Consider the following 21,856-nt stretch of genomic DNA (forward strand, 5'->3'; position numbering starts at 1 on the left):
CACCTAAACAGTCTCCTTGACGAATTTGACCCTTGTTGCTAACCAAAACAACAGCACCTAAACAGTATCTCAGAGCTCAGATCTGTTGTGGTTGCGGAAGCATCAGACTTATTTAGATCCCTAACAAACCTGTAGAAAGCATTTTCATAAATTTTTAAAAATCAAATTTTGAGTCTTTTCTGACTGTAAAATATGTGTACCGTATTCCAAAGCGTCAGAGATGATCATGAAACAACATCTGAAAAGATTTTGAGCCTTTGAGAAATTTTAGGGCCGCCACACATCGATACAGTTGCCCACCAAGCGACTGAGCACTGCCCATCTCCTGACACGCAGCGACGGAAAATACTGTGACTCGTATTGGCTTTCGAGGCGTAGCAGTTTTGAATGAACCACAAAAACATGGTGCAATTGTCAAGGAAGAAGTTGGTTGCCACAAAGAGAGGAAACAAGTGAGAATAAGAGAGAGAGAATGCGGAACCTGTATTTTGAGAGGCTGCTAGCAATGATTGATCGACCCGTTCACTGATCTGACTTTGAACAGTTTGATTTTGGGAATGTGCTGTATATTCTGATTTTCCTTTGGGGTAAATGGTTTCAAAATCAGAACAAATTGATTTGATTTTTAAGACAAGACTGTGTAACTGCTCTGCCCAAAAGATGGCATAAATAAATGTAATCATTTTTAAATTATGAAGCGTAAAGCTCAAACAGCGTGCTTTGACAAAATATGAATACATAAAAACACATTTTAGACACATGGGTGATTTAGAATCCCGGGAAACCCAAGCAGGTAGCGGCGCTCGCCATTATTCTCCATATTTCCATAATTGCCGGCATTGTAGTGTCATTAATAGGAGGCAATGGCGCGTAATACGCTTAATGTTATTTATCTGTCGGCGGATAGCTGGATGCTGCTAATCCGCGTTCATTTGCTGTGGATCAATGCAAATCCGCCAGTGTGAGTGAAATTCAGCCCCCCCTCCCCCCTCCCCCTTCTGCACAGCCAATGGTTCCTGATGTATTTTCCCACCATTAACCAGTCATAATCCCTGCTAATCATCACTAATCCACATCATCTCCTCTGCATGCGCGCGTACGATGACGATGCTTCTCTTGGCCAAAGGGCGGCGCTCACGAGCGGCTCCACTGTCAAGACTCGCGGGAGGGTGTGTGTTAGCTGAGGGTTGGTCAAAACCCTTTTTTGCTCTATCTATCTATCTATCAGATGAAAAGTTGCACCAACGTATGTATAAATTTTGAGAACATTTTAGTAAAGTAAGATGACATCTGATATTTTGGCCTTGACTCTACAGCTCAAATTAAGCAAACGCCATTATTTTGTTCCCAGTGTATGAAACATCTAAGTAAGCTAAGAGAGCAGCGTTAAATATTTTGCCGTAATTAGAAAACCATTAAAAATCTATTTATATATTAAATGTGTATCCATGCAAAACAAACGATATTAGTATAGTTATTGAACAATACACAATAAAAATGCAGTCATTTTTTTTCTCCAATGTGTGTGTGTGTTATCATGATAGGTGATTCCCAATGCCATATATCGGCATCGGGCTGATACCAGGCCTTTATTTCAAGGTATCCTTATCACAACGGAAGCCTTATCGCCCGTTTTAAGATCATAAACTAGAAATGAGAAGAATAGAAATTGCTTTTAATTGTATGCCATTTAAGGAAAATGCTATACTGGGATTATATACTATATCTTTAAAATGATATGTCATAGTTTTTGTTTGTTTGTTTTTGTACTTGCTTGGTATCAGTATCGGTAACGACACTGCATAAATTGACATCAAAATAAAACCATTAAAAGTACTTCGGGTAAAACGTTTAGGTTTGTTTTGATGCTGCTCTTAGTCATTAGATTGTTTAGGTGTATCTAATAAAGTGTCACGTGAGTGCACATTCAAATAAGGTTCACAAAACTTTTAAAGCGGACTTTTCTGTCATTTTGTACCACAAGCACATGAACATGTTCAGCTTTTCATCCAAACGGACCGTGCAGCTATAAGCATGCAGTACCACACTTGTACCAGCTGGGGTCGCCTGTGGTTCACTCGTGACTTTGGCCTGCTGGAGTTTGGACCACTTCAGCTTCTGCAAACACACACATTTTTTTTTTTATCTCTCTCTCTCTTTTTTTGCTCCCCTGCTTACTTTTTAACGATCTTCAGTCACTGACTGAGTAAGAAAGAAATTTATTCCGCTATTTTTGTTCCATGTTTACGAACGGAAACAACAAAGAAAACGGGATAGAATCCGCTTTTCCATGATTAATAAAATGCTTAAAAAGCCGTTCGCTGGCGTCGCGAGTCGCGTTTAACAACGCAAATATCTTGAACAAATACATTTTATTTTCTCCCATAATAATTTACTTCCAGCGCATGTGGGTGTCTTAAGATTCGTCTGGAACCAGGAATACAACACGCGTTTTGCATTATTTAATATGCTTTGTTTTATATGCAACCAAAAGAACCTAGAAAAAAAAAAAGTGGAATTTGCCAGGGAGAGTTTTGTGTCATATTTGACTATAGTCAATTTATTTCGTCAGAAATGTAGCATTTGAACTACGGGCTACTTACAGTTTATTTTGAAGTCGTTTATACAAAATAAATTCAAATCCACATTTACGAAAGTCGTAGAGCGTTTAAGACGATTTTTTTTTTAAATCAACGATTAAAATGAATCATTTGGGCATTTAAGAGCAAATGATAGCACTGAAAGGTCGAGATTTATTTCAATTTTAAGGCCTTAAAAAAAAAAGTGATTTTATAGAAGAAAAGCAAATCTCGATTCAGATTTTCCTGTCTTGTCTTGACACATTTACACATATTAGAAAACATCATCATCATTTTACATGCTTACAATGTGATTTTTTTTTTAATGCACGTTTAAAAAGCGCCTAATTGCACAACTCAATACGATGATTATCATCAATCAAAAACATAAAAATTCGATTATAAGTATTGCACAAATGAATACGGGATGCCTGACGTCAAACAATAATAATCATAACAAGACATTATTTATGAAATATTGGACTCAACGGTGTGGTTTAAATGCGGCCTAGTGGTGCAACCCAAACAAAAGAACACACAGCGACAACAGCAGAGTACTTTTCTTGTATATACGTTTTATGTAAGTAATAAAATATTACTATAACATAAATAGAAATGTGACTTTGCAGTCTACATTTGGAGAGCAATCAACGTACAACCAATGAAGAAAGAAAGTAAAATCATCCACTGCAACAAATATATAAAAAAGAAAACAACAACAGAGCTAAACAAACAAAACACCTCGAAGAAATAATAAATATATATTTATAAATGAGTCATCAATAAATCAAAAATCATATTAAAATATCTTCTGGGATATTATTAGTAAGTGTACAAAACTGCCAGGAAAAGAAACAAACAAAAACAGATTCCAGAACAAATACAAGTTTTACATATTGGACATATTTACACATTTTCTCTAAAATCACCTTTTTTTTTTAAACTTTTTTTTTTCGTTTTTTAATAACTGTCACGTTTTCTTGGAAAAAAATCCCTCAAATGTCTGGTGAATAGCACTGCTTGTCTTTTTTCTCTCCTTTTTTTGGACTGCTTCATGACACACAAAGACGTCAAATAAATACGAGTTGAAAAGTAGAACAAAAATAAAGAATCCCTTGACTGCGATGCATTCACGGCCTTTTTAAGTGTCGGAGAAAGTGTTGTTTTGACATGGGGCTGGGGGGCTGGGTTGGGGGGCACTGAAAGTTACCTGAGTTGCTCCAACTTTGCATGGTGATGGGGGGCCAATATGTGTGGAAATTTTGCATTAACAACAAAAAAGTAAGTGCTCCATGCAAACAAATCAAGACAAAAATCGAGGTAAAATCCACAATAAACGAGAAAAATGTTGTTGTTTTTAGCGTCTGCGTGTACGAATTGCGACGTGAGGTTAAAAAAAATATATTAAGGCGTGCAATCAGAACATGTTAGTCCTGTTGCTTTTGGAATATTCGTTAATTTGCCATCATTTTCTTCCCAAATTTTGACCCTGATGAGCTCCCGTCACCAATTTTAGAAGCACCCCCAAAAAGTACACACTCGGGTTATGGTTTTGAAATTAAATTAAAAAAGACGACAGACAAATAATAATAATAATAAGCAAAAAAAAAAGTTCATTCAGTGCTAACTTTTCATCTCCAGTGTTTTTTTTTCTTTTTGCAGGCGTGTGGTGCGTTCACGGTCCAAAAAAAGGTTGGAGGAGATGATGATTCTCCTTGCATCTCCTCCGTTATAATTTTGGTAAATAAATCTTTGTCTCGCTTTAAATGGAATATTTGTCATTAGATGTGTTTTTTTCCCCCAACATGTATTCCCAATGCTAAGTAAAAAAAAAAAAACTGCACACAACGTCCCACCCCCTCCCCAAAAGTCTCGTCGAGGAAATTTAAATAGTGTAAACTCCACGAAGTCCCTTTTATGTGTCTACAAAGGAGCCCGGTGGCGGGTAGGGGGTTCGCAAAGCGGGTAGTTGGGGGGGGGGGGGGGGGCGGTGGTGGTGTTCTGGGCTGTCAAGTCAGTCACTGCACGGGGCTGTGTAGCGAGCGGTGCAGCGGGGGGGTCTCCGCTTGGGAATATACGTCCTCCATGTTGGGGTGCGGGACCCCCACGGGCGTCATGCGCTTCTCCTTCTGTCTCCGGTTGCAAAACCAAACGCGCACCACCTCCTTCTCCAGCTGCAGCGTGCCGGCTAACGTGGTGATCTCGTGCGCCGACGGCTTGGGGCACTTGAGGAAGTGGTTCTCCAGCGCCCCCTTGACGCCCACCTCGATGGAGGTGCGCTTCTTGCGCTTGCGGCCCTGCGCGGCGATCTTGTCCAGGTTGGTGGGGCTGCCCGTGTTGGAGTCGGTCTCCTCCAGCCACTTGTTCAGCAGCGGCTTCAGCTTGCACATGTTCTTGAAGCTCAGCTGCAGCGCCTCGAAGCGGCAGATGGTGGTCTGCGAGAAGACGTTGCCGTACAGGGTCCCCAGGGCCAGGCCCACGTCCGCCTGCGTGAAGCCCAGCTTGATCCGCCGCTGCTTGAACTGCTTGGCGAACTGCTCCAGGTCGTCGGAGCTGGGCGCGTCCTCGTCCGAGTGGTCCTGGTGGTGGCCGAACGCCTGCTGCGGGGACTCCATGTGGCCGTCGTGCACCCCCACCCCCGCCGCCGCCGCGTCGTCGTGGAGCGGCTCGCGCATGCCGTGGTGCAGGGCGCCCGGCTGCGGGCTGCCCAGCATGGCGTTCAGGTTCGTGTATCCCGGCTGCGAGTAGAGCAGAGCCTGGCCGCCGCCGCCGCCGCCACCTCCGCCGCCGCCGCCGACGCCGACTCCGCCGCTCGACGCGGGCGACAACGGGGACAGGTGGTGCGCGCTGGCCGGAGCCCAGGCGCCGTGGTGGGCGCCCTGCGTCTGCTGGTGCACAAGGTGCGATCTGTGATGGAAGCCGGCCGCCAGGTCCTCGCGGCTCGCCTTGTGCTCCTGCTGCCCGAGGTGCGTGCCGCTGCTCCAGTCGCTGTTGGACGTGGGCAGCCACTGGTGGTGCGTCAGGCTCATCGGGTGTCCCGTGTTGGTGGCCGCCAGCCCCTGCAGGTACTCGTGGTGCATCATTTTCTGCACCTCCCGGTAGGTGGTCCCCTGGTGCATGCGGTCCGAGTCCGGGTGCATGAGCGGGTTGGACGGCAAGGAGTTATTCCGCGGGATGTACTGAGCTGTTGTCGCCATGGCTCCGACTCGGAGAAGTGACGGCCGCCGAGGAGGTCTGCGGGCTTTAGAGCCCCGGACGGCGTCGGCGGATGCTCTGGGAGGTCTTGGGCCGGCGAGAGGACACGCCTCCGAGAGGCGAGCATTGGCTCGGCTCCGACGGAGGCCCGCGGGGACGCGCTCGATAGGCGCGCGTGCGCGCGGCGGAGGAGGAGGAGAGGAGGGGGGACCCCCCCCCCCCTTTCTATCATTGGCGTGTGTGTTACTTCACCTTAAAAGTCCAAACGTGTGGGGACCCACTTTTCTTTTTGTACTACATTAATTTTAATAATAATAACAGTACAGGGAACACCATTGATGCTTTATATACACTACAACAACATTACATGCACCTTGGTGAGTTGATTATAATGCCGCTTTACACTTTTTCCCCCTCGACGTGATTGTGCACATTCCGCCTACTATAACAGCATCCCATTCAGCAATCGTGCGACAAGCCTTGATTGTCTCACGCGCAAGAGTCGAGATGAATCCTTTCGTTTGATTTTATGAACATAAAACGAGATTATGAGCCCCGTGGAAGGCTTCTTAGAACTACAACATGGAGCAGAGGGGAACACATCGCTCCCATATTCTTCACTTTAAGATGTGCAAGCTTTCATTATTGCATGATTTTTTTCCGATTCAACGGATTTGATGATTTATTATTCATGTGCAATAAGATGACATGCATCTTAAGTCATTGATGCACAACTGTTGTCTTCGGTTGATTTCAATGACACGATGATGATAATTTGGCACATATTTTTTTTTACAGCATGTGCACAATTGTCCTATTGTAAGTGCACTGCACACTGTCTGTCTGTCCATCACACATTGAAAGCTTTCACTAATAAACAACAATATATGAAATATTAAAATATATAGTATGTATTTGGACCCTCTCATGTTGCTTAATTAAGCAAAGCACATAAGGGAAAAATACACTTACAGTGTAGTTTTTTTCTGAACAAATGTATTAATTCAATTTCTAATTAGGAAAACATATTTTACAAAACAAAATGTACTCATTTGAAAAATGCTTAGGCATATCATTAGGTACACCTGCACAATATAAAGATAATAATGCCAACAGTCACACATTAACAACGTATAGCATTGTTGTTTTTGTGTTTTTTTGGGGGGTGGGGGGGGGGGGTGATACTGCACTGCATCACTTGGCTGTTCTTAATATTCTGATTCTGGAAATGAGCACTCGAGGCCTCCATTTCTAACATCTTGCTCACGTTTTGTGCGTTATGTAATTTCAACATCTGTTTTCAGTCAACATGCATTAGCACAAAAAATTCAAGCACACCATTTTATGATGCTGGTTTCTATATGTATTATATTTTAGCATGGCGTGTGAGTCCTTGCATCTTGAGTCGATACGCGCGCAAACACACACACGGCTGTCTTTTTCCTACAATGCACACACAGCTATCTAACAAACACGCAGAAACGTACACGCGCACGCACGCACCCGCACGCACACACACACACACACACACACACACGCATCTCTCCTCTCCTTCCCCTGCTTGATCTGATTATTTTTCCCTTCACGTTTTGTCCCAATAGCAAATTACCAATTCTATGAATTGCAAAGCAGGCTCGAAGACGCTGAGGGGTACACGCGCGCACACACACGCGCACACACACGCACACACATGGAGAGAGAGAGTGAGTGAGAGAGTGAGTGAGGGGCTGGTGGTGGTGGGTGGGGGTGCAAAGATTGAAAGGGATCTTTTGCAAACACAATCACGTTCTTAAATGGAAATGCGGGGCTTTAAACAAATCTTACATCTCTGGCGTTGCATTCGCCTTAAAAGTCGGCAATCGGCCGCATGTTCGCCTCCTCGCGCTCCTCCTTCCGGACGTCTAAACTGCTGCCTGCCGTTTAAGTCTTTTTCTTTTCTTCTTCTTCTTTACTCGTCAACCTTGTTGTTGTGTTTACTTACAGACGTGTTGGGGCTCACGCGCTTCATTTTTGGGGGATTTTAAAAGGTAAGGCTGAGTGCTCGGCTAGTGTGTCTTGCTAGAAAAAGGGGGGGGGGGGGGGGTTATGGTCACAGGTGCTCGTCATCATCTGGCGAAAGGCGTGGTTTATGGCCACCCCGTCCTTCTTGGCTGTACACATGCTTGCAGGTCAATTTATGACATTTGCTTGCGCTTAAGGTTACAATTTGCAAGCTGTCAATATGTCAGCTCAAAACAATTTCAAAACCACGAGAATTAGTTAGATTTTTTTTTGTTCCAACGGGACTAACAGACTATTTAAATTGTTGTCTTATCTTGTAGTGGAGTTTGTGGTCACAAGCGCACGTCAACATAATCTGGCGAAGGACGTGATTTATGACCACCCGTCCTTGAATGCGCTCATACTTGACGGTCAATTTATGACATTTGCATGCACTTTGTCGCTTGTCATAAGAATTTCAAAAATAAAGAATTAGTTTGAGCTTATGCAAAAAAAATGCAACAAAAAAACTAATTGCTGACAGTGCTGACCATCATTATCTAGCGAACGGCGAGATTTATGGCCATCCATATGTGAGAGCATTTTCATACCATTTGCTCAATGAGTTACAATTATTTTAAAGTTGTTTAAAATTGTTTTTGATAATGTCACACATTCTTAGGACGTTTAATTAATTTTGACCTTAAATATAATTATTGTGACTGTGTGCACTTTTGTCTTTTATCTCTACTCTGCAGTCACTCCACAGTGTTGTGCTTATTTGTGTTCATGTCCGGAGCGATCGGTTCGTAGAGTAGAGTTGCTCTTAGCGTGCATTTTCTGTATAGTTTCACTTCATAGGGTTAGGGTTAGGTTTTTATAGATATACGGTTAGGTTTAGGGTTAGGGGTTAGGGTTTGATGTGAAACCAATAAAAAACTACAATGAGCAACAATTAAATATATATATATATATATATATATATATATATATATATATATATATATATATATATATATATATATATATATATATATTTTACAAATGCACTACTTTTTAAAATATTCTATTGAATATATCTGTACAATGATGAAAGCTCTTGCATGCCATTTGCATGAGAGTTTATGGTCTGGCGAAAGGCGTGATTTATGGCCCCATCCTTGACAGTACATTATGTCATTTGCATGGAATTGTAGTGCACTGCATTTTTTTTGTTAAACATTGTTGGGTAAAATGAATTTCTAAAACCGTTTTTAATTACCTATTTATTTTTTTGTGACTGTGTTTTAGGACTAGTCAGATTGATTGATAGAATATTTTGTCCCTTTCTGTGGGTTGTTCATCCCCATTCTTGTGCGTCATGTCTTTGCCAATTTCTTATAAAATTCTTACAAAAAAGTTTTTTTTTCTTTTATATTTTAAACTCCGGACTCATCAGCCGTTTAACAGGTTCGATAAAACCATGTCAGGTTGTTTCACAGTGTTGTGCATATCCTACAGATGAGTTATTTTTGTGCACTTTCTCTTTAAATTAGTCATTTTATATAAACTCCTGTTTGACTTGACATCATGCGACTTTCGCAGCGTTTGTGGATTATTTAATTATTTAATTAATCAATTTTCCGTCCCTATCGTTTTTTCGGGGGGTCATTTGCCCCTCCCCCCTTCTCGTGGGCCATGTCTATAAAAAGCACGCCCGCACAGAGTCACTCTTGTGTATGGAAGGAAAAGCCACATCCAGATGCTCAGCAGAGGGGGGCGCGAGGTGAGGAGGTGGGGGCGTTTTTGTGGAGGAATCGTGCCCTCGCACCCTCAACCCCCGTCCCCCCGGTGCATTTTTGCCGTGGCCAACCACGTCTCCATGGTGCGCGTCGTGAAAGGGAGCCCACAGAAGTGAATGACAGACCGTGTGCGGCGTGGATGAGGATGAATCTGGGAGATGACGAAAAGGAGAAGCAGAGAGGGTCAGGAGGGGGGGGGGGGGGTCTTGGGGGAAAGACGAATCGACCCACCCAACAATATGAAGCTCTTCTTTGTTGGGCCAAATTCTCCTTAGTGTCAATTTATAGTTTCTTGCATGACATGACTTGACATCAGGTCAACATGCAGGATGTGAGCAAAACAAAAGGGAGGGAAATGGAATTGAATTCACTGACCAGATAGTTTGGAAGTCCTCGAAACTCCAACTGCGAGTTTTTCGAGACTCACAATTTTTACGGTGTCGGTGAACTTCGCAACAAGCAGAAGATGGTAAACAATTGCCAAGTTATTGCTTGAAGCTGTTTTATTGGCCTTCCCAGTGCAAGTTTAAACTCAAAAGAAAGAAAATGACACGTTGACCATGTACCTTAAGAAAGTCTGCTAGCTTAATGCTAACTCACAATGCAAAATTCAAATAGACAAGCAAGCAAAGCTCGCATCAGTGTTGCGATAATTTAACCTTTAAGCAACAGAAATTTCAACACAAATGTCTACAAGCGACAATACCCACAGGCATATATTCTTTATCCTCTAAAAAAAATGACTCACTCATAAAAGGGTTGCGTAAAATAGAAATCAATCAATTTGACCTAACTTTCTAAGTTGTTTTGTACAAAACAACCCCCCCCCTTTTTTTTCTTTTTGCCAAATTGTGTTATTTTCCTTTTAAAAATATTTTTAATTGTGGCTTACTGAGTAACTTAGCTGTGAAACTCTTCTTCATATATTATAAATGTCTGCATTACAGTGCCCCCTGGTGGCTAAGGCACACACCTGAGAGAGTGCATTGAAGCATGAAATCATGATGCACAAACCGTTTAATTCACTTCATTCTTCTTCTTCTTCTTCTTTTGTGCTGTTTTAACTATGAATTAAACGGTTAAGGCACCAACGTTCACAGTTGGAACATTCAAAATAACACACAAGTTAGGATTTAGTAGGGTTTGAAATTATTAGCTTCATAAAAATGGCAATAAAAAGTGTTTGTAATTCCCAAATAATAATAATAATAATAATAATAAACACTTTTATGGTTCATTTAATCTTTTGTCTAAAGGACAAAAAATAGGCAAACATTTGGTTGGAAGTGAACAATTTTTTTTTTAAAAACTACTTTCCACAGGTAAGCCCAAAGTAAGACTTTTGTTGAAAGGGTCTCATTAGATATTTAACGTGAATCTTCCACCCCCTCCCAAACCACTCAATCCCACAGGGGACGTTTCCTTTCCATGTTTACATTTTAAAATTCTCCAATAGATAATTTGTGAGTGCCTGTTCTTTGATAGACATGCATAATAGGCCCCCAAATATGCAAAAAAAAGAAAAAAAGTCTGTTTGCACGTCCATTTTTTTGAAGACCAAATATGTGCTTTTTTCAGGTAACTTTTCTTTCCTCCTTTTTTTTTTTTTTGACTAATGAACTCCGGCTACTCTGCCAGCATTCCCTCGAGAGCTGCATGGTGGAAGAAGGGGGAGCATGGTGGGTGGTTGTTGGGGGTGTGCGCTTCCCTCGTGCAGGGTATGCAAGGTGCGAGTTTCTTCCTCTAACTCTCCACTAATTAGACGGGGTCTGAACACACCAGCATGAATATTCATGCCAGGCATCGGCTCGCAATTAGTCGTCAAGAGTTCCCAACTTGAAGCTCCAAACAAGGAGGCGGCCGACTCGCATAGGAACAGGCACCCGTGATGGCTCCCCCCCCCATACACCCCCCCCCCCCCCAAATCAACCAGCCCCATGCTCGAGCACTCTTTGAGGCGCCCTCACCGACTTTCACTCTGAATGCTTGTGTCTGCGACTCCCCTTCTCAACGCTGCCACCCGCCCAAGTCCACATGATGTAAAGCAGCATGTTGGGAATCGGGCTAATCCAATTAACTCATTCACTGCCATTGAGGGCTTTAGACGTAAAAAAATCATTTGAACAATTTCTATTAATTTAATATTTTTTTCCACTTCAGTTAACAAGAGTATGAAAACCTAGAAAAAAAGTTTTTATTGTACATTTAGAACAGATATAACATTTGTGATTAATCATGAGTTAACTATTAAAGTCATGCGATTAATTACAATTAAAACTAAAACTAAACTAATTAATTGTAATTAATCACATGACTTCAATAGTTAACGCACGATTAATCACAAATTTTATATCTGGTCTAAATGTAAAATATTTTTTCCCCTAGGTTTTCATACTCTTGTTAACAAAAGTTTTTTTTTTTAACTAATAGAAATAGTTAAAATGAATTTTTCGTCAAGGGCAGTGAATGAGTTAAGCACCTCCATCACCTCCAAATGGGCCACAACTACATTTGAGGCTAACATTTTGACATTCATACTTGTATTTATCGTCATATTTAATGCAACACACGCCGATAAGAAATCATCGATAAAGTTAAATCCTATACTACAGAAATTAGTTGAAGTTGAAACTGTTGCTAACCAAAACAGAAGCACCTACAAGAAGTGCATCAGTGTGTGAACTCTGTGTGCATGTTGTAAACAATCTTCCTCCAACCTATAAGCACATGTACAGCAAAGAGTTAAATGCGGAGCCCATGAAAACTCTTTTGCTAATCAAAACAGCAGCATCTACCAATGAAGTGGATGTAAAAGTCTACACACCCCTGTTCAAATGCCATTTTTGGGTGATAAGATAAATAATTTCAAAACGTTTTATACTATTCATGTGACCTATAACCTTCACAGCTCACTTGACAACAAAATCAATAGAGAACATAAAAACAAACAGCCGAGATAATGTGGTTGCGTAAGTGTACACACCCTCATAACTGATTATGTGGATGTGTTCAGAATTAACCAATTATATTCAATTTGTTAAATGGGAGGCAATATACACTTGCCAGCATTTAAAGTCTCAGATAAACCCCAAATAAAGCTTAGATGTTCTAGTAGGCTTTTCCTATGAGTAAATAAACCCCCAAACCTACAAACAATCCATGAGGAAATGTGAGGTTAACCTTAAACATGACTACAAATTCAAGAATAAACTCCACAAAAGTATAATTTAAAAAGAAAACATTTGACATTTTTTCTCTCTTTTCTATTACATTTGAGTGTTTTTAAAATTTTAATTGAAAACTATTAAACTTTTGAAATTTGACTTATATTGAATGCTTTTCCCAGAATCACAGTACATTATCATTCCTACAAAATCCTCTTCTCCCTTAATGCAGGCCACCAAATTTCTACAAAGCATCCCTCCACACTCTCTAAATCCAGGAACTGTCCCCTCAGAGCACACTCGCGCCCCCCTGGAGCCTCCCTCGGTCCACCTGCGACACGGCCTGCATGTCCATCCTCTCTGTGCCGAGGAGGCGAAATCCTCTACTTTGAATTCAAGGTGATTCTTATCCCCGACCCCCTCCTGGCCCGACGTGCTCGCCTCTTGCCTCCATAAAGACATGTTTATGTATGTATGTGTGTGTGTGTGTGTGTGTGTGCGTGGGTGCGTGCGCGCACACAGAGGGGAACATGCAGAGTTTTTTTTTTTTTAAGGGTCGGGTAAAGATAAGAAGAAGAATTTCAGGCCGGTGAATATGGATTGGCTCTCTACTTATAGAGAACAGCACTGATAGAGAGGTAAACAGCTCCTGGCCAAGGAAGTGGGAAGACAAGTTTGTGTTTTTGTGTGCGCGTGTGTACGTGAGGCCTAATTTAACATTCATCCCTCTTTCTTGTTCATTCGCTGGCGTTATTTATTCGCTAAAACACTACAGGCGAGGGGTACTTATTGGTTAGTTAGTTTGTCGGTAGTACTGTAGAAAACAGATTTCCAATCAACTGCCTAGATGGGATGCTCGAGACGAGAATACCAGGAGAAGTAAACAGGACAAGAAAAAAGTTTTGTGTGTTGCCATTCCGAACCTAAAAAATATATAAAAACTCTGAAATATTGGGGCAGTTTGTACTTGCCTGCAACCAGCAGAACTCCCCTACAACTAATGACTGCCCAAACGGCTGTCTCGACAGGCTGCTGTAACAGGAAGAAATTGTTGAAAAGTTTGGCACAGCCGCCCTATTCTGAACAAAATACATGTTACAATAGTCTGCACAGAGCAGTGATGAGTGGAGACCCCACGAGCTAGTTTAGGCCGAATTTGTTTACTGCCTAAACGGGCTGCTGGATGAACTCCAAAACAGCAAGACAACAGATACGTTTGGCATGGGACTATTTTGAACAAAAAAAAACAACAAATGCATTCAACTAAATATTGAATTAGTCGCTACTTGACAGTGACTAGGACAGGGCCTCCAGCTTGTCCCAAATTGTTTGCAGACTAAACAGGCTGCTGTATAAATTGAATGGGAATGTAGACAGGGCAGGAAAGTTTGCAAAGGTGCTGTTCTGAAAGAAAAAAAAAAAGAACTAACACTCATAAGTATTGCAATAGTGTGAACTTGTTAGTGACCAGCGAAAACCATCCCAAATAATTGGGCTCCAAACTGTGGTCTGCCTAGACGGCCTGCCATAGGAATTGAAAGGGAACATAGACAGATCAAGAGAGAAGGTAGAATTAATATTTTAAAAAATCTGAATTTGGCAGTGGCCAGGACTCGACCAACTAATTAAGCCATAGATTTTGTGCTGCCTAGACGGGCTGCCGTAGGAATTGAAACGGAAATGTAAACTGGAGAAGGGAAAAGTTTTCTGTAGGAACATTTTTAGCAAAAAAACAAAAAACTTATAAGTATAAGACTATTCCACACGTGACAGTTACCACGAGAAAATTATGTGCTGCCTAAACAGGCTGAGATAGAAATTGAAACAGGGGGTAAATTGTGCTAGGGAAAATTTTCAGTGGGACTATTCTGAATTAAAAAAAAAGAAAAAGAAAAACATTTGTACAGCAGCTACTAAATAAGACCCAAATTGTGTGCTGCATAGTCGGGCTGCTGTATGAAAGAGGTGTGCGGAAAAAAAAAGGAAAGTGCCAAATAAATCTGGTACATTATTATTATTAAGACTTTTCTAACCGTTGCTGTTGTTTTTTTTAGTTTTTTTAGAAAAGTCTTAGATATTGCAATATTCTCTACTTGGGGAGGCCTCACCACCTAATTACAATACCTAACTCAGGCAAATGAAGTGTCGTACCTTAACGGGTTTGGTCCCGGTTGGCGAGGTCTTTGCGTGTTGTGTAGCACGTACACATTGGCCTTTAGATGAAACAGTTTTCTTGTCATCTTCATTCAACTTACTCGCTCCACTGATGTAACCCGGTGTCCGTTTCTCTCTCTCTCACTCTCTCCCGCTGACAGATCCTGCCAGGCTGATCCACTGAGAAGTTTAAAAGCCCGACAGGACACAGCGGGAATGAGTCGACGCCCATCACGTATCTTGTCAAAATATGCGTGCTGGCACTGCGCCCGCAGCTTCAGCGCAAACATATTCACCCATTTCCTTTTCCGATGTGTGAGAGCAGTATAACACTTAGCACTCTATTCTCTGCAGGCGAGTCGCCAAGCAGACACATTTTTCAAATATTTTTTGAAAGTTTTTTTTTTAAATTTAAATAAAAAATAAAAAATAAAAAAATTCCCCAAGTCCAGAGAAATTGAAATGGGAAGTAAAAAGGACAAGAGAAAAGCATGCTAAGGGACTACTTTACTCCAAAGAATACAAACAAAACACAAAGCTCCTGGTAAGTAATAAAATAGTCTCCACTTGGCAGCTACTAAAATAAAAAATAAAAAAGATTTCCATTCAACTACCGAGATGGGCTGTTATAGAAATTGAAACAGGAAGTAGACAGAACAAGAGACAAGGATTATTCACAAAAAAACAAAACAAAAAACACAACTCAACTAAGATTGCAGTATTCCACTCCTGGCAGTGACCAGGAGAGGCCTCCCATCTAATTACATCTAAATTGATTTCATATTTAATAGCTGACTAAACAGGTTGCTGTAGAAAGTGAAAATAAACAGGAAAATCTATATGTATGGAACGGGACTATTCTGAATTAGAAAACAAAACAATACAACACTTGTGACCAGCGTAGACCCCCCGACTAATTGAGCCTAGACATTCTGTTGTTGCAATTGAAAACAGGATGCAAACAGGACAAGATATATATATATTTTTTTTAAACGCTAACAAAATTGCAGTAGTTTTACTCATCAACACTACAAAGACTTCAGCTGAATAGGCCCAAACATGAGTGTATTGCCTAAATGGGTTGCTGTAGAAATTGAGACATGATGTAAACAGGGAAAAAGTTTGGCAATGGACTACTGAACACACTCACTCACAAAACAAACAAAAAACAAAACAAGAAAAGCAACCCTATGCTATTTATAAATATTGAGGCCGACATTTAGTCAAGTCCCACTTAATTTGCTGCATAGACGGGCTGCTGTTGAAATTGAAACAGGAAGAAAACAGACCAAGATAAATATTTACTGAACTACAACAAATACAAGCCTGCCATTAATATTGTAGAAGTTGCCACTTGGCAGCAAACAGGAGAGGGCCCACCAACTAATCAAGCCCCAAACTATTTGCTGCTTAGACAGGCTGCTGATTGAAACAGGAAGAAAACGGGACAAGAGAAACATTTGTTGATTCACTTTTTTTAAAACTAAAATAAAGCTGATTGTCGGTAGTCTCTATTTGACAGTGAGATTCAGAGGACTGTTGAACAGGGAAGTTAGCCAACCAATTCAGCTCTAAATTGTTTGCCGCCTAAACAGGCTGCATTGAAAATAAATAGAACTAGAGATAGATTTGGCTATTGTGAAAAAATAGCAACACTTGTAGTAATCTCTGCTTGGCAGTAACGAAAAGAGGCTAAACCAATTAAATACAACCTAAATGTTTTGCTGCCTAAACGGGCTGTTGTAGAATTATGACAAACATTTGGAAGACACCACTTTAAACTAAAATAAAACAAAAGCAAAGCAATGTTACTTGTAAAGACTGAAATAGCCTCTAGGTGGCAGCAACCAAGGTTGCCCACCCTAAACTAATTAAGACCCAAATTGTTTGCCGCCTAAACGGGTTGCTGTGATTGTTGGTACAGGGCATAAATGAAACAAGAAGCATTATTATATATATTTTTAATGTTCCACTGTTGTGTAACTACACACTTTGGGCTTTTGTACGTTTTCATTAGAAAACTTTGTGGTGTAAGAAGTTAGCCTAGCAACGTCTGTCGTTGGCCGCCCAGGTGAGCGTTTGCCTTCTCCAAAGACCCTCAGACCCTCCCATGGAGCAGCTGCCGGCTTTTATCCCACTTGATTGCTCTCTCGGCCCGCCACACAATATAACACAAGACACACGCGCACACACGCACGCACGCAAACTCACTCCAGAGGACTTCCACGCTAAGGACCCTGCCGCAAAGTTATTAATGAGCTGTTTAATTTTAATTAGATAGTAATTCATGTTAATGCCTGCTTAATGGAGCCAAATAATTCCCCTCGGTCACTCGGGGTCTTTATGCTTCGTTTAGCAGTCCCTGCGGTTATCCGCGCTGGCTTTTGTTTTTCAGATTTAAAAAAAATAAAAAAATCACCCCCCTCAAAACATGAGTGATGAAACGGAAACAACGGGCAACATACGGAGGCGTGTTTAGCGTGTTTAGCGTGCATATGTTCTTACGACTTTTCTCATAGAGACGTTTCCCGTCATTCACGGCGAGCTCTCAGACTGTAAATACCCGAAATAAAAGGTCAAACTCGGGACCGAATGCTAATGGGGAGGTGAAAGCCGTCAGGTCTGAAGTGCGGGAAACAAGGCTGAGGTTAAGCCCTTTTTGTCCAAGTGCCCCCTACACACACACACACACACACACACACACACACACACTCACCTCACCTTGCGCAACACAGTGCAGCTCACCTTGGGTCGGACGCTCATGTGTGTGTGCGTGTGGGTCATCCGTGCGGTGGCTCCAGACGGGCTTTTTGTTGAGGACTGACCAGTCTGAGTGCTTCCTGAGCCCGAGCAGGCGGCGAGGTCCCCATGCCCTCCTGTTGAGGTCAAAAAGGGGAGAGGAACACATTAGCCTGAGTGACGGGCATGATAAATTCATTTATTAATTATTTTTTGGGGGGGAAGGGGGGGTTGGTTGTTGAATAAGAATCAATGAAGGCATACATTGATTGCAATACATGGCAGAGACGAGAGGATCTTAAACAAATTAAGTCCCATATTGTTTGCTGCCTAGAAGGGTTGCTATAGGAATTTAAAGGCGATGCAAACAGTACAATCAATGAAATCGTGTGTGACTATTTTTTAACTAAAACCAATCAAACCAGGAGAACTAGCATAGTTATAGGACTGTCAGCTAATTAAGCCCCCAAATACTTACTGCCTCAACGGGCTGCTACAGAAACGAACGTTTCGTCCAGGATTAGACAGAATCATTTGCTGTCGAAAGAAGCTGTTGTAACAGATCCAGCTAATATTAAAATATGTTGTAAATATTTCTGCATCATCTACTTGGCAGCAACCCAAAATAGTTTGCTGCTAAAACAGGCTGCTGTAAATCTTGAAACAGGAAGCAAACATGACCGGAGAAAAGTTTGGTTCAAGTTTGTTTAACTCACAAATAAGCAAACCTGTTTAAAACATTGTCATCGTCTCAAACTTGGCAACAATCAGGGAAGGCCCACAAATAATTGAGTTTGCTGCTGAGATGGGTTACACTTAAGATCAAATTGATTGAGGCTGAAACGGGCTGCGGTTAAAACTGAAAGACGAGATAAACAGGACGGGATATAGTTATGTTAAAAATGTTATTTTGAACTTAAAACGTGTTGTAAATATTGCAGTCATCCCTTCATTGGCAGCAGGGAAATAATTGAGGGTATGACTGTTTGCTGCTGAGACGGGCAGCAGTCCCAAAAAAAAAGAAAAGAAAAGGGAAGTAAACAGGGCAAAAGAAAAAGCAAAAAGTAAAAAATTAAATTAAAAAAAAGACACTGATAGGTGTAAATATTTGAGTAGTCTGTACTTGCAGAGGTCTCTCAGACGCTTAAGCCCCAAATTGCTTGAGGCCTAAACGGGCCGCGGTTAAAACTGAAAGAGGAGATAAACAGGACGGGATCTAGTTATGCTAAAAATGCTACTTTGAACTTCTAACTTTTGTAAATATTGCAGCCATCCCTTAATTGGCAGCAGGGGACTAATTTAGCGTATGACTGTTTGCTGCTGAGACGGGCAGCAGTCCAAATTAAAAAGGAAATAAGCAGGACAGAGAAAAATCAAAAAGTAAAAAAAAAAAAAAAGGACACTGCTAGATGCATGTATTTGAGTAGTCTGTACTTGCAGAGGTCTCTCAGACACTTAAGCCCCAAATTGCTTGAGGCCTAAACGGGCTGCGGTGAGAGTTTGAGCAAATCCCATCTGATTTAAGCGAGAGTAGACCCGGGACATTTTTTTTTTTTTCATGAATCCATGACTGCGGATGACACGAAAATAATGACTTCTCAGCCATGTTGTTTTGATGACATTGACTGTAAGAACGAAACTTTCTTTTCCAAAGACGGATTCTTTTACAGTTGACATTCAGATCAACGATAAATATATTTGATCAAGTCCATTTTCCAGATAACATTAAAAAGTGGCACTTTAGCGTGCTAGTCAGATTAGCCACTTGGCTGTGAAGTCCAGCAATCTCACAAGACAAGATTTCTTCTTCAGCATCTCCTTCTTCTTTGTCCCCGCCACCCCACGACTCCCTTACGCTGCTGTTTTAGCGGGCTCGCTCCTCTTCCTCCTCCTCCTCCTCCTCCTCCTCCTCCCTCTCCCGCTCACAGCAGGTGCCCGTCCTCGGCTAACATTTGTTATCTCTAATCCTGCAGGTTGGCCTCACAAAAAGAGCGTAGTAAACTGTCTCTCAGACCTAATCCCAGCACTTTTTTTTTTTTTTTTTGATGGCATTCCCCCCCTCGCCCTCCCGCCACTATCTGTCTTTTTGGGGGGCTGCTCGGGGTGGAGAGGCACTTCACTTGTGATTGCCACTTTTTTAATCTTTTTTTTTTTGGGGGGTGGTGGTATGGGGGGGGGGGGGGGGGGTCGTCCTTCCTTTCCTTGTTCTTTATACCTCACATTTCTCCCCTCCTCGGCCCTCTCTCTGTATCATTTACAGTCATTTTCTGGCAATTAAAATGGGAGCGCCCGCCGCTGCAGGATTTTCGCCCGCAGTGCCAACGCGCGCCTGGCGCTGATGAATAATTCGCCCGCAAAAAAAAAAAAAAAAAAAAAAAAAAATGGAGAGCGAGCCTTTCTTTCATGTGAGCCCTTTGTTGATTTACCATTAAAAGGCGCAATGTGTGCGGGAGGGGAGGGAAAGGGGGAAGGGGGGTAGAGGGGGGCAAAAAGCACAAAAAAATGAGGATGGGGCAGATAAAGTGCGGGCAAACACACACACACGCTAGAGGGCTAAAAATATTCAGTCTGTTGTCACTTTGTAATTTTTTTTCTAGTTTCGATTCATGCTGCGCAGTGTCAACTGTTAATTTCTCTTATCAATAGCTTCTTTTCTTTTTTTTATGATGGACTACGCGTGTACAGTGGAACCTTGGAGTTTAAACGTATCGGAACTCGTACAAATTGGACTTTAACCCCAAAAATCGGAGTAAAAAAATGCCTCGGAGTTTGAACTCATTTTCGGAGCAAGCCAAGCCGAACGTACCTTGAAAATGGCGAGCGAAGCCGAGCAATGCCGAACGCTCGCGTTGCGCGAGTTGAGACGATGCGCTGCTCATCTCAGATCGTGAATCCTCTCGGAGGCGCGCCATACTCGCGAGCGCGTTTTGATTTTTCCCACGACAATGCAACGAACCACAGCGGAATTAGGAAGGAGATAATCGCGCCGTCGTAACTACTGTGACTACTTCTGTAAATACTGGCACGAAGGATAGCAGTCGATAATCGGCTATCAGAATTTTATTCTGCCAAATATTGTAATCAATCAGCCTTAAAAAAACAAACTCCATATTGGTCAGGCCCAAATCTAATGGACAAAAAAAAAATCACGTTTTGGTATACAGTGTTGCTGTTGTTTTTGCAGCTGTATATAGTTTGACAGCACAATGCAGTGGTTGCCACTTTTGCCACGCAGTCAATAATTTCTGGGTTTGAATCGATGTACTTTTTGTGACTCCAGCTTCCTCCCACATCCCCAAAAACATTTGGCAGCATGTGAAGTTCACAATTGTCATCAGGTGCCAATATGAGTAAAACATTACTTCTTTGGGTACATGTACCAAGTTCAGGGTGGATCCCGCTTCTTATACCAAGGCGTCCCGAATGTTTTGTCTTGTGAGTGTTTTTAAACCAACACAAAAGAAAAACAACGATAGGAAAAAAGTGCAAGGCCAATTAAATGTAGATGTTCAACTTCTTCCTTTTTGTGTCTGTCTGCAGGTGAGCAAGCGTAATTATCCCACCAATCCAACGTGTACCCCGCTTCTCTCGCCGAGCTGTCCCTAAAGTTGTTCATGGCCAGCTATGACTCACAAGCCCCTTCCAGGCGCTGCACTGACGTGACTTTTGCCTCCCCCCGCCGCCAACTTATGTATGCGTCTCTCACTTGTATGAGCGTGAGCATATTGACGATTGAACTGACACACGAGCACACGCACACACATTTGTGAGTAAACACTAGTTTGTCACACTCGCGCGGGCACACAGTCACGCAGCGAGGAGATAATGGTGGCCGGAGGCGGTCGCAGGGCCCAACAACCCCCCCACCCCACCCCCCCTCACCCCCACCCCTCCTTTGGCCAATGTCTCTGAGGCAGAAAGTGCGCTCGAGTCCTCGCTGTCTGCTACATTTGATCACCGTCAGCCAGCTGAGACGGACAGTGCACGGCTCAGCTAGCGCACACGCGCACTCGCGCGCACACACATTCGGCTACTGTGCCAGAGGATATTACACACGGCGTCTGACACCTCTAAATAAGTGTTTACTCTGTGTAGGTCAGAGTGTGTTTGCCTTCACAGCTTAGGCAGAACTCTGCGTGTGTGCGTGTTTGTGCGTGTGTGCGTGTGCGCAACCGTATGAACCACATCCCAAATCATCATCCTTCATCCCTCCCCCGTGTTCATGCCTGTCCTCCTCATTAACTTGTAAGTAAAAAAAATAGTG

At 42.2% G+C, this 21,856-nt stretch overlaps 1 protein-coding gene and 1 long non-coding RNA gene across 2 annotated transcripts in view; both read right to left on the minus strand.

Moving 5' to 3' along the window:
• Positions 1 to 3,134: 3,134 nt before the first annotated feature.
• On the minus strand, positions 3,135 to 6,165 carry pou3f1 (POU class 3 homeobox 1). The gene has a single exon (XM_086079112.1). It carries the CDS (start codon positions 5,774 to 5,776, stop codon positions 4,598 to 4,600), a length of 1,179 nt encoding a protein of 392 aa, XP_085935238.1. The 5' UTR covers positions 5,777 to 6,165; the 3' UTR covers positions 3,135 to 4,597.
• Positions 6,166 to 17,328: 11,163 nt separating this feature from the next.
• Positions 17,329 to 21,856, minus strand: part of LOC147172751 (uncharacterized) — a 259,688-nt gene continuing 255,160 nt past the window's right edge. Inside the window, exon 7 of the long non-coding RNA XR_015095416.1 lies at positions 17,329 to 17,729. This is a non-coding gene — a long non-coding RNA (uncharacterized LOC147172751). The remainder of the gene's footprint in view (positions 17,730 to 21,856) is intronic.

This window comes from Leptonotus elevatus, chromosome 6 (assembly GCF_054856555.1).
Source record: "Leptonotus elevatus isolate MCC_2025b chromosome 6, RoL_Lele_1.0, whole genome shotgun sequence".
Classification (NCBI taxonomy): Eukaryota; Metazoa; Chordata; class Actinopteri; order Syngnathiformes; family Syngnathidae; genus Leptonotus; species Leptonotus elevatus.